The 13,106-nt window shown below is 40.4% G+C and overlaps 1 protein-coding gene across 3 annotated transcripts in view; it reads left to right on the forward strand.

Annotated features, from left to right (window-relative positions):
• Ppil6 (peptidylprolyl isomerase like 6) overlaps nucleotides 1-9,343 on the forward strand; it is a 30,997-nt gene extending 21,654 nt beyond the window's left edge. For all 3 annotated transcript variants that reach the window (XM_047559662.1, XM_047559663.1, XM_047559664.1), the window contains 2 exons: nucleotides 1,334-1,469; nucleotides 7,109-9,343. In XM_047559662.1, the coding sequence (XP_047415618.1) occupies nucleotides 1,334-1,469; nucleotides 7,109-7,220 (248 nt within the window). In that variant the 3' untranslated portion in view covers nucleotides 7,221-9,343. The remainder of the gene's footprint in view (nucleotides 1-1,333; nucleotides 1,470-7,108) is intronic.
• Nucleotides 9,344-13,106: the final 3,763 nt, after the last annotated feature.

Consider the following 13,106-nt stretch of genomic DNA (forward strand, 5'->3'; position numbering starts at 1 on the left):
AAATACCAGTTTTTACAAAACACTCTGAATCTTTGCATTGGACAGATTTTCCATTCCACATGATTTTCTATTAATGGATTATTTTTTTTCCATTGAAATGATGATGGGGCATTAATATGATTATATAGACTCATTTGTACCAAAAGGTCTTATGTGCATTTCATAAGATTTCAGAAATCGTTATCCAGTTTAAAATTTAAGAAACTAAAAGAGCCACTGCCAACATGGCTGCTTCACTTAGTCTGCTTTGTTTGGAACTTAAAAATAATAACAGCAAATGCAGTTTAATAAAATCTTACTGACAGTTAATATTCACATCCCTCAATTATTCTCAGAACTCTATATAGTTATTGAGTGAAAACGCTTACTGAATTTATCATGTTATGTCTTTTGGTATATTTGAGCTTGGAGGCAAAGCGGGGCATGGTTCTTCCTGAAAATGGTAGCCTGAAAACACTGTACATTCTTTTTACTTGTTAACATTCCACTAAAAACCCCCCATCACTTCACAAAATCTTGATCAATCCACGTAAAGATTGAGATTAAAATTTATTGGAAGAAAAATAAAAATAAACCTAAATTAATTTCTTCATCATCAACATTTAGGGCTGGTTAATGTGCTAGGATCCTACAACAAAAGCTAAAATGAGACAAGGGCCCCTGGCTTCCCACAGAAGAGAGGAAACACCTGTCAACCAATGACCAGTGACTATGCAGCGTATGTGTAGGATGCTATGTGGGAAGGGCTAGGCCCAGGAGAGACTTCTCAGAAGTGATGTTTTTAATAACCACATTGGTCATTTGAATGAAATACTGCTGAGAAAACAATACAAGAAAGTGTGTTGACCTGTGTTTGTAAGCAAATATGCTTCCTTTTACATTATTAATTTTCTTAGCATACTTGTTTTTAGCCATAGTGAAGTTCGAGTAGAACTAAATATTTTTGTGTGTGTTTGCGTGTGGTGCTAGGGATTGAACACAGGGTCTTGTGCATGCAAGGCCAGCACTCTACCAACTAAACTATATCTCCAGCCCAAGAACTAAATACTCAAATAGTTCTAGTAAGATTTTACAGCTCAACTTTCTTACCAGTCATTTGCATGTTTGAAAGGAACATGAGGGGCTGGGGAGATAGCTCAGTTGGTAGAGTGCTTGCCTTGTAAGCACAATGCCCTGGGTTCAATCCCCAGCACCCAAAAAATAAAAGAAAGGAACATGAAACACATAGAAAACCTACAATTAAGATCCTCACCAAGGTTCAATTTGTACCTTACATATTACAGTCAATTGAAATAATAGAAGTATTTTAATGACTTATTATTTTCTTTCCTAGATGAAAACTTTTCAATTCCTCATAACAAAAGAGGAGTTCTTGGAATGGTCAACCAAGGCCATCACACCAATGGGTCACAATTCTATATCACCCTACAAGCAACTCCCTATCTGGATAGAAAATACGTGGCTTTTGGGTATGTACATTATATATCTGTCTATATATTTCACAGATGTAAAAATGTCATTCAAAAAATTTTGATGAGGGCTGGGGATATAGCTCAGTTGGTAGAGTGCCTGCATTGCAAGCACAAGGCCCCAGGTTCAATCCCCAGCACCACAAAAAAAAAAAAAAAAAAAAGTTTCTTGATGAGTATTTTACATAATCTTTGCATACCTAAGACAGGGCTTAAAAGAAATACAAAGATAGATAAGCATGTTTAAATAAATAATAAATAATAAATAAATTTTTGAAAGACGCTTCTAGCCATAAAAACATAGAAATCATTTAGACAAGTCATGGTAATACTCTCTTTGTGTACATGTGTATGTCTGTCTGTCTCTCTTTCTCTCTCTTTTTTGCGGTACTGGGGGGTTGAACCCAGAAGCATTCTGCCTCTGAGCTATATCCCAGCCCTTTTTTATTTGGGACAGGGTTTTGCTAAGTTGCTGAGGTGGGTCTTGTACTTGCAATCCTCCTCCTTGTCTTAGCCTCCTAAGTCACTGGGATTGCCACACCCAGCTTTGTGCTTTGTTTTTCTCTTTCTCCGTACATCCATCTAACCCTCCATCTACCTACCTATCTACCATTTTCAATCTCAAGGATATTGTCAATTTTTAATTACTATGAACTATACCACAGTGCATAATAATGTAGGTCTATTTATATACAGAGTGAGGCGGTAAAGTCATTTTACTTATTATCCAAGAGCACTACAAAGAGATTGATGAAAGCTATCAGTGTTACTTGTAACATTTTTTTTTTTTTACTGGACAATTTTAAATATGAAAAAAACTCAGATAATAGTTATAGGCATGTGGACCTAAAATGGGTGATAGACATGCTTTTCACCACCAGTGTCTTACATCTGTTTAATTACTGTAGTAAATATGAGGAAGAGCTTATTTTGTCTCCCCTGAAGTGATGTAAAGTGTTAGAATTTTTCTGATTATCTACTAGATTATTTAGGCCACTTCATAGGATAATTATTGACTCTATAGCTCATGAAGGAGTTTCATACCACTGTTAATTTTAACCACAATAATTCCTTTAGGCAATTCTTCTAGGTTGAAAAAGTAGGAAGTGTATTCTTAACCAAAAGTTATCTTTAAAGACATGATTTTACATTCATAGATGCATAGCCTAAAATAATGAATTGTCCTCAGTTTTCCTTCATACTAAATAATCTTTAGTCTGATTTTGAAAACACATTCTTGAATTAGTTTTGATCCAAATAATACTCACTTTTTCTTGGACCATTGAAATCTGTCATCTTGCTGACACTCCCTACCCCTTCTACCAACTGCTTGGCAATCCTTTGTCTCTTATTAAAGTTACCTTTCTCAAACACAAACTGGATGGCTCTAAAACTTTTAATGCCTCCATCACCACCCCTCCTCAAATCTTTATTACCCACAGTCTAGCTTAGCATTCCATGTCCCTCCATCTCTGGCTCTAAGCCTTTATTTCAGTCCTTACTTCTGTTAGCTTCCTGAATCTTTCAACCAGAATTTTATTAAGCCCCTGTAATTTGCCAGTCCTGATGCTCAGTGCTGAGCAGAGTGACAAGGCACAATCCTGCTGTTTAAGGATCTGCTTTTCCTGTAATAAGAATTACAGGAGTGGGGTGATGTCTCACTCCTGCCTCAAATGTTGAAAGAGTGTTGTCTTGTTTTCAAAGTTTCCTGGTCTTCATGATTGATGTTTCTTTTGGGGACATCTCTAATTTTGTTGTCATCACCACTCTGGCCTCAGGGAGGCACTGCATCCCTTTTATTGTTCTGGCCTAAATCTGATCTCAGTGTATCCCTTACATCTCTGAACCACAGTTAAAGCTGGGCTGGAATATTTAAACGAGAACTTACAGAACACTAAGGGACATGCAGAAAGGTAATGATACAATAGGCAACTAGGTAATCTAGTTAAACTAAATGAAATATGACTCTGGGACAACTTCCTTCCAAGTTGCAGGAATATCTCTTAACTTCTGGGTTATGCCTCAGCTCCTGAAGTCCAGATGTAATTAGCAAGGTTTGGAGAAATACAGAAGTTTCTTCTCTATCGGAGACAGGTCTTTCCAAGTTCTAGTTTCTTTTCTTTTCCTTTTTTTTTTTTTTTTTTTTTTTAGTAGCAGGGATTGAACCCAGGGGCACTTAACCATTGAGCTACATCCCCAGCCCCCCCCCCCCCCGCTTTTTTTTTTTCATTTTGAGACAGGGTCTCACTAAGTTGCTCAGGGCCTTTCTAAGTTTTTGAGGCTGGCTTTGGGCCTCACCAAGTTGCTGAGACTGGCTTTGAATTCCAGATCCTCCTTCCTCAGCCTCCCAAGCTGCTCAGATTACAGGCCCAGCTCCAAGTTCTAGTTTCTGGTACATGAACCTGCTCCTTCTGCAGATGGATGACACTAAGAATACCCTTCAGGAGACACTGCCACACTCCATAGAGTATGACCTTTCCCAGTGACCTCACAGGGAAAGGATAGCAAATGCAAGATTGTAAGAACTCCATTCATGCATACCCTTGGAAGAAGGGGGATATTTTGGGGAGATAGTGGTAGGGGGAATTAATTTCATTTTAGGAGGGCATTAAGATGGGAGGTGGTCATGGAAAACTATATGAGAAGGTAAGCTGAGAAGGGAAAGTAAAGTAATAGTCAGAAAAGGATGGAAATCACAATGAGTCAAATCAGTTTTAGGAAAAATGAAGGAGCCAGGCATGGTGGTACATGCCTATAATCCAAGTAGCTCAGGAGGCTGAGGCAGGAAGATCACAAGTTCAAAGCCAGCCTCAGTAGCTTAGAGAGACCTTAAGCAACTTTATATATATATATATAAAATATATAAAAGGGCTGGAGATGTGGTTCAATGGTGGAAGGAAGGAAGGAAGGAAGGAAGGAAGGAAGGAAGGAAGGTAGATAGATAGATAGATGAAGGAGCCCTTGCAGAGACCCTAAGAAGTAAGAAGAGCATTTTGTCTACAAGTTATCTTGTCTAGCTGGAGCTTCTTGCCCAGGGGAGAATGGAGAGGGCAGAGACTGGAGAAGAGGGATAGCCAGGTCACAGGGCCCAGCAGGCCACAGATACTGTACTGCTCTCCCAGAGGTGATGGGGAATATAGAAGAATTTAAACTTGAGCAGCTTCTCATTTTGAAAAGATCTCTTTAGAAGAAGTGAACAATTAATTGGCAGATGAAGGAGAGAAACCAGTTAAGAAGCTCTGGTCATAGCAGACCATAAATGAATTCCTGACTGGTGTAAGGCCATGGCAATACAGATGAGCAAGAGTAAGTAAAATCCAGTCAAGACTGAGGAGTTAGATTCATAGGTCCTGAGGTCTCTTAGATGTTGAGGGTAAGGGCCTGGCAGGAGTGCAGATCAGTTCTGGCCAATAGAACTTTCTGTGGTGATGGAAATAGCTTGCACTCTGCACTTCCCAGTCTTTCAGCTACCTTGAAGTGTGGCTCAAGCAACTAAGGAACCATATTTTATTTGATTCTAAATAAGTGTAAATAGTCACACATGGTTAGAGTCTACCATATTGGGCAGTGCAGGTCTATAGCACTCTTAGGATTTGGAAGTAGTGGATGGTTAGTACCATTCACTGAGATAGAGTATATGGGGAGGAGGATTTGGGAGAGAAGATCAGGAATTCAGGCTGGACAAGTTGTGTTTCAGATCAAGATTCCTATAGGACAACCAGTTGGCAACATCACAGAGGTAGATAGTCAAGTGGGGTCAGGGCTGAAGATGTGTATTTGGAAGCAATTCATAGAGTGGCAACTAAACTACAGCCAGACCATAATACTATCAATCCTGCAACAGATTTTAAACTTTGCTCATCTTATCCCTTTCTGTTCCCGTTTAATCTTCCAAAATTCTTGTCAAGGCTTAGGTGAGAAACCTCCCTGATTACCAACAGCAGATGTCTTCTTTGTCCTCCCTGGCACATTGTGAACAACTTAAAGCAGAGACCAGGTCTCACTCTTATCCTACCCTAACAATTGTCACACTGGTGGGGTACACATAGTAAGTGCTCACTTAATAATTGTAAAAAAACCTACTTGGAAAATAGGCTTCATGCCCTCTTTGGCCAGGTGAATCTGTCCATTTATCCTCTGCTCTCAACTTCAGAATATACCTTGTATTGCCAGTGTATAGATCAATTTTCTGTTGCTGTAATCGTACACCAAAGACTAGATAATTTATAAACAGTAGATGTTTCTTTGGAGACTGGGAACGCTCTATGTCATAGCATCCCATAGCAATACTTAGAAAGCACGTGAGAGAGCAAGAATAAGCTGGGGAGAGCAAGGGGCAGAACTCATCTTTTTATCAGGAGTTTACTCCAGAGATAATTAACCCACTCCTGTTCATTCATGAGGGCAGAGCCCTGGTGACCTAATCACCTCCTAAAGGTTCCACTTCTTAATACCATCACAATGGCAATTAAATTCCAGCATGAGCTTTGAAAAGGGTATTCAAACCATAGCATAAACTCTGCTGTGGTTTCTGATTGGAATGACAAAAATAGAGCCCAGAGGCAGACTAAGAGAGGACTGGAACATGGTTAATGTTGACACTGACCACATCCCAGTAAAGCATCATGAAATGGAAATTTCTCCCTTTCCCTCAGCCACTGTTCCAGCCCAAGCACTGGCAGAAGGCACTGGTCCTATGTCCAGGCATTTCTGCTTCATACTGCTCTGTTTTAATTGAAAAAAATATTAAAAGTCTAGGTCTGCTCCTCATGGAGTCTTAGGTCACGATCAGCAAGTATCTACAGAGGTTAAAGTAGCATGACTTTAAGCTTTTATTCATGCACTTGATGTTGGTTAGGGGTTTAGAATGTGCCAGGCTTTGTGCTGGGCACTGAGCACTGAGTGAAAGTGTGATTCTTGCCCTTGTGGGAGAATCAGAAGTTAACCAAACAGGATACAAGTCAATAAATGTAGTATTTCACCCTGGGAACTCCTCCAAAGGTGAGGGGGAATTTGACCTAAGCAGGGAGACCTGTGAAACTTCCCCAAGGAAGTGAGGACTGAACTGATCTGATAGAAGGTCAGGAAATGACCAGGTAAGGGAATGAGGAAGACAGTTGTAGAAGGAAGGAAACATGGGGCTCTCGCAGTAGTGGAAGCCAGTTTGCTTGGAGCAGAGAGCAAGGGAGAGCCTTTAGCAAGACATCCTTGAGGGGTAGTGGGAGGTAGGCCACACAGACCTTGATAGGCATGGTGAGAATTTTTGGTCTTTATCATAGGATAATGGGAAATTATTGAAGTGTTTTAAGCAGACTTGTATTTATGAAAGATTCCTGTGACTGCAGTGAGAAGGGATGGGACAGGTGCCAGAGCAGATGCAGGGAAGCCAGCTAGGAGCCTCTGCAGCAGGGCAGCCTACACTCAGCAGGTGACTGCAGCCTGGAGGATGGTGCTGGGTGTAGAAGTGGCAAGGTGGACACATCTAAAGTCACTTAAGATATTTAGGACTGAAGTTCATTTAATTTGTAGGAAATAGCCTTAGCTATTGTCGGGTAGACTCCATTTGGCAATGTAAGCTAAATGTGGAAATTTATAACTGACTACATTTTTTTTCTCCTACATTTTTTTCTCCTACATAGGCAATTGATTGAAGGAACAGACGTTCTTCAGCAACTAGAATTAGTTCCAACAGAGAATGAAAGACCAATATATATATGTAATATTTCTGACAGCGGAGATCTTTACGTCTGATTTCCATGTCATTATTTTCTATGATCATTTATTACTTTCCATCTAATCAGCTGTTTTAAGGCTTAATTAAACAGTGCTGGATAACATTTAATTTAAAAATTGTGGCAGACACTGTAAGTTGGCTCATCTAACACTCTGTCCCTTCCCTTTTTTCCTTTCTTACCTCTATCATACAGACTATAAAAGGGTCAGTTTCCCAGTCTCCTTTGTTGTCAGAAGTGGCCATGAGATAGCATTCTGGCTACTGAGACAGGGGTAGAATGCCAGTGGTTCAGTCCCCTTCATCCAGTCTTGAATGCAGACAGGCTGGAGCTATCATCTTGTGGCCACAAAGCAAAGACCAAGAGAACTGCTGAGATGTGGGCTCCAACTTTCTGAGCTGTGGGACCAATACCAGTAATCACCTACCTACCTTTGGACTTGTTACTATATGAGACAAATAGACCTCTATGTTCTTTATGTTATTGATGGTTATGTTGTTACTTGTAGCCAAAAACATTCTTAATTTGAATTCTAAAACATTTGTAATAGAATTACGTTGTGGTTTATATGTACATTTCTACAATGAAAAATTTGGTCAATAACCAAATAGGAATGATGCAATAGAAAAAGCAGTTCAGTGTAACACCTCTTTGTTTCTAAATAGCAAGGTATGTGTACTTTGGATGTTCTTATATGATGTCAGCGTAACCCATGGCTCTTTGAGCCATACCAACCATATGAAAATCAAGGGTTTGGGTGACGGTCCCCATGGTAGTTGACCCACATGTTACTGGAGATCCACTTTATGGGCTGCTTCTTAATATAACATTGTCAAACCCAAGTCACCTGAGGAGCTTTTTAAATACAAACTGTCTTTGACCTACTGAGTCAGAGTCTCTAGGTGTGAGGGTCTCTAAGTGTGGAATAGGGATTCTGTGTTCTTTAGTTCTTTTCCTAGTGGTTCTTTCTTGGACAGTGAGGGAGTAGTCATTTGGGAATCACAGCAAGATAGAAGTTTCTGGTTTTGGCTCCTTTGGTATAGTCAACAAAGAACTTCACTTCGTAATTGGTCACCTTGCTCAACTCCTGTTACCACATCTACCCTTATGCCCCTGCTCTGCCCAGAGCCCTTGCACATTGTTTGTCCTAAACAGAAGGTGGTCTCTCTTTCAAGAATGATATTTGATATTTCTTTAAATCAATCTTTTTCTTTTCTTTTTGGTACTGGGGATTGAACCCAGAAGCACTTTACCTCTGAGCTACATATCCCCAGCCATTTTTGTTTTTTATTTTGAAACAGGGTCTCACTAAATTGCTGAGGGTCTCAATAAATTGCTGAGGCTGGCCCCAAACTTGAGATCCTCCTGCTTCAGCTCCCTGAGTTTCTGGGATTACAGTTGTAGGCCACCATGCCCAGATCTTTAAGCCAATCTTAAAGAAGATAGGCCTTTAACTAATTGGGGGGTTGCCAAAGATAGGCATATGTTTTTATTTTATTTTTAAGTAATTACAGATTTACAGGAAATTACAAAAGTAATACAGTGCAGTCCTGTGTACCCTCTACCCAGTTCCCCAAGTGCTTCCATTTCACACAACTATAGTCCAAAATCAAAACAAGGCAACTAACACTAGTACAGATGTGTGTGATGCTGTTTTATCATGTGAAGATTTGTGTAACCAACACACAATGAAAATAGAGCTTTTCTAGCACCACAAAGACTTCCCTGTGCTACCCCTTAGTTTCACCCATGCCCTGTCCCCAACCTCCCTAAATCCTGACACCTGGCATGTGCCCCTTGTGCATGTGTATGGGGGCAGGGTGCAGCTTTACTGCTATGTGCCATACGCTTTATACCAAGATAGGAGGTAGATAAGGAGAGAACATACTGTCCATCCCATTTTCAGCTGATCCAGAAGCAGAAAGTGTTAGGCATGTGTTTTAGATCCAGACCGCCTGGGTTGGAATCCTGGCTCTGCCCTTTCCTAGCTGCATGAACTCCAGAGCTTCTCTGGACCTGTTTTTGTCAGCTTTTTAACTGCTGTAGCCAAAAGACCTGACAAAAACAGAGGATAAAAAATTTTGGGGGGACTCACAGTTTTAGAGATCTCAGTCCATAGACAGCTGGCTCCATTCCTTGGGGCTCAAGGTAAGGCAGATTATCATGGCTGAAGTGGGTGGCAGAGGAAAGCAGCAGGGGACATGGCCACCAAAGAGCAGAGAGAGAGCTCTTCTCCACAAGGACAAAATCTATACTCCAAAGGCATGCCCTCAGGGACCTACGGCTCCCAGCCACACACTATCTGCCTACTGTTACCATTCAGTTAGTCCCTATCAGTAAATTAACATGCGATTAGGTTAGTACTTTGATAACCCAATCATTTTACCTGTAAGCTTTCTTACATTGTCTCACACACGAGCTTTTGGGGGTTACCACATATTTAAACTGTAAGAGTTCCTATATTTCCTCATCTGTAAAACAGTAGTACCTACCTCAGGGTGGTTTTGACAGTTTGGTGAATCAATAATTTGATAGACTTGAAGAGGTGTGCCAGGCCTGGTGGTATACACCTGTAATCTCAGCAACTTGGGAGGTTGAGGCAGGATTGTAAATTCAAGACCAGCCTCAGCCATTTGCGGAGGCCCTAAGCAACTTAGTGAGACTCTATCTCAAAACTAAAAATTAAAAAAGGACTTAGTGGTTAAATGCCCTTGGGTTCAGTTCCCCGTACCAAAACCAAAAACACCAAAACCTAGAAAGAGGCCTAGGGTGCTGTAAGTGTTCAATAGATACATATTCAGTAAATTAAAAATTACTGATGTATACCCTTTTTTGGGGGGTGGGTATTGGGAATCGAATCGAATTGGGCACTAGACCACTGAGTCACATCCAGCCCTATTTTGTATTCTATTTAGAGACAGGGTCTCACTGAGTTGCTTAGCACTTCGCTTTTACTGAGGCAGACTTTGAACTCTACATCCTCCTGTCTCGGCCTCCGGTGCTGCTAGGAGAACCTGTACCTTTTAAAAACTCTACAGTGACATATACATAGAGTTCTGGGTAACCTCAGAATTCAGGCCACTATATGAAGCCTCCAGATCTTTTCTCTGGGCCTTTGACCAGTTCTAAGGTCACACTGGGAACATCTCAAACAAAAGGGAGCTGGGCTTGCCACTGAGACTCAACAACTACTAAAGTAATTGGTGAATGAAAACCAATACTTTGCAGGGATCCTGATGAAAACACTTTATAATCGTTGGCCATGTGGTAACAAGAAGCAGAGCAATTCTTATGGGTGATGAAGCTGTATCTTAATGGCCTTAATCATTTTATCTGATGCTGTGAAAGAACTAGGATGTTTGCATGGGTCTAAGAAACTGGTTCCAGCTCCCTTGGTCTTTTAGCACCAAAGTAGAACTCTGTGAGTCTTCTCAAGGATGCCAAGTTCATGGTTTAGAAATAGGAGAGCAAAGGCTTTTGGATAATTTATAGCAAATGTGAATTATGTGACAACCCTTGTCCTAATTGCTGATAGGAAAGTACATATTCTTTATCTTACATTGTATCATCTGAATAAGGGAGTGTGATTTCTAAACATTTTTCTTCTTTTGGGAGATCTGAGGTAAACATTTAAAATTCTGTCTAAGGAAGTTGTTTGCCCTGACTGCAAACAGTGCTATTTATTTGTTAATAAATGGGTAGTCTAACATCATTAGGATTCCAGACTCTTGAGTTTTTATACTTTGCATATTTTAAGTTAAGCATATTTGTTTAGAATCATCTATCCAGCAATGTAATGGCTAAATCACTTAACCTGTGTCACTGTCCTCATTTGTAAACTAATAAATTCTTAGCTATCTACAGGCTCCAAAACTTTAGTGATTCTCTGAGTAAATTTATAAAATACATTATAACAGTATCATTTGCTTTTGAACTTCAATTTCATTAGTAAAATGAGAGCATATTCTCTCATAGTGTTTTGAGGGATGAGATGGCAGGTGAAGACATTTCTTTTTTTTTTTTTTTTTTTTTTGTTACCAGGGATGAACTCAGGGGCACTAGACCACTTAGCCACATCCCCAGCCCTATTTTGTATACAAAATAGAGAGAGGGTCTCACTGAGTTGCTTGACACCTCATTTTTGCTGAAGCTGGTTTTGAACTCAGGATTCTCCTGCCTCAGTCTCCCGAGCCTCTGGGATTACAGGCATGGGACACCGAGCCCAGCTAGGTGAAGACATTTCTAACGACTCCTGGCACATAGCAGCTGCCCAGTGAAAAATCTCCCTTCTGAAATGCCTCCCCATGAAAACCAATCCAACTGCCACTGACAGATCATTTTGAGAAATATCAAGTCCCTATTATGTTCAGTATTAGCTGTCCTCACTAACACCATTTGAACTTTCAATTGACTGAACTAATTCAAAGATATATCCCTAATGTTAAAATGAGTCTCTGCTATACTCAGCAATACTCTCACCCTTATGGAAACTTACTTTGCTGTTTTGTTGTTTGTGTGTGTGTGTAGCTAGGGTTCAAATCCAGGGCCCCTCACATGCTAGGCATGCTCTTTAACACAGAGCTGCGTCTCTAGCTCCTGTAGATGATTCACTATTATGAACAGCAACAAGTTAGGAGGATAGAAGGGTTTCTACCACTGAGCTACATCCCTGGATCTTTTATTTTGAGACAGGGTTTCAAGTTTCCCAAGCTACCCTCAGACTTGCAATCCTCCTGCCTCAGCCTTCAGAGTCACTGGGATTATAGGTGTGCACCACCCTGGTACCAAGATTCTGAAATTCTAATAAATTTCTAGGTGATAAAAATGGTACTTGCTCATGGGCCACACCCTGAGAAACATAGTGGGAGTTTTCAACCTGAGCTGCAGATTAGAAACACCCGAAAAAGCTTTTAAAAATCCTAATGTGCCTACACTTTACTCCACTGATGAAGTTACAGAAGCATCAAACCCTGCAATGTGCAGTCAAGGTTGAGAACTGAAGTGTAAGAGTAGCCCTGGAACAGTTATCAAAGAAATACCACAAAGCGGAGATCCTCCAAATATCTCTAGTATTTCATCATCAGTCCTAACATAGTCTGAATGTAGTTTTAGTTCATTATTAATCTGTTATAATCCTTCTCTACTTTGCCAAAACTGATTTAAATACTCAAGGCTTAATACATGTTGTTAAAATTGTATTATAGATGCCCATCCTTGCCCCTCACCCATATCTGGCTCTGAATTAATCTGACCAGACCCACAGCTAAAGAGGGTCTGTTGGTTCAGGGGAAATAATTTTTTATTTTCTGTTCAAAAAATTAGAGGAAGCTTGTACTACTAGCAGATTCACAAGTCATGCACTTCCTCTCACTGCTTTCAAGAAAAGAAACTGTAAGGAGGAGGCTCTAACAAATCAATAATTCAACTGTAGCCAAAGTGTAAAGAGGAAATAACCTGGGTGATGGCTGACTTTGCAAACAGAACCCTCTAGACAATGGTTCTCAACTGGGGATGATTTTACTCCAATATTATCAGGTGTTTCTGGTTGTCACAACTGATGGGTTGGTGCTTCAGTTATTTACTGGGTTGAGGTCAGTAGCATCATAGGCCACTGAACAGGCAAGTTTGCCAGCCTAACATCTCAATAGTGCCAACGCTGAGAAGTACAATAAAGCCTACTCCTTCAGGAACTGAAAATACAGTTTTCTTCCAGAATAGTGATTACTTTGGGCTGGGTGCGGTTGCGGATGCCAGTAATCCCAGCAGTTTGGAAGACTGAGGAAAGAGGATTAGCAGTTCAAAGCCAGCCACAGCAACCTAGCAAGGCCCTAAGCAACTTAGTGAGATCCTGTCTTAAAACATAAAGGGCTGGGGATATGGCTCAGTGGTTGAAGCACCCTAGGTT

Source organism: Sciurus carolinensis, chromosome 7 (assembly GCF_902686445.1).
Source record: "Sciurus carolinensis chromosome 7, mSciCar1.2, whole genome shotgun sequence".
NCBI classification, from domain to species: Eukaryota; Metazoa; Chordata; class Mammalia; order Rodentia; family Sciuridae; genus Sciurus; species Sciurus carolinensis.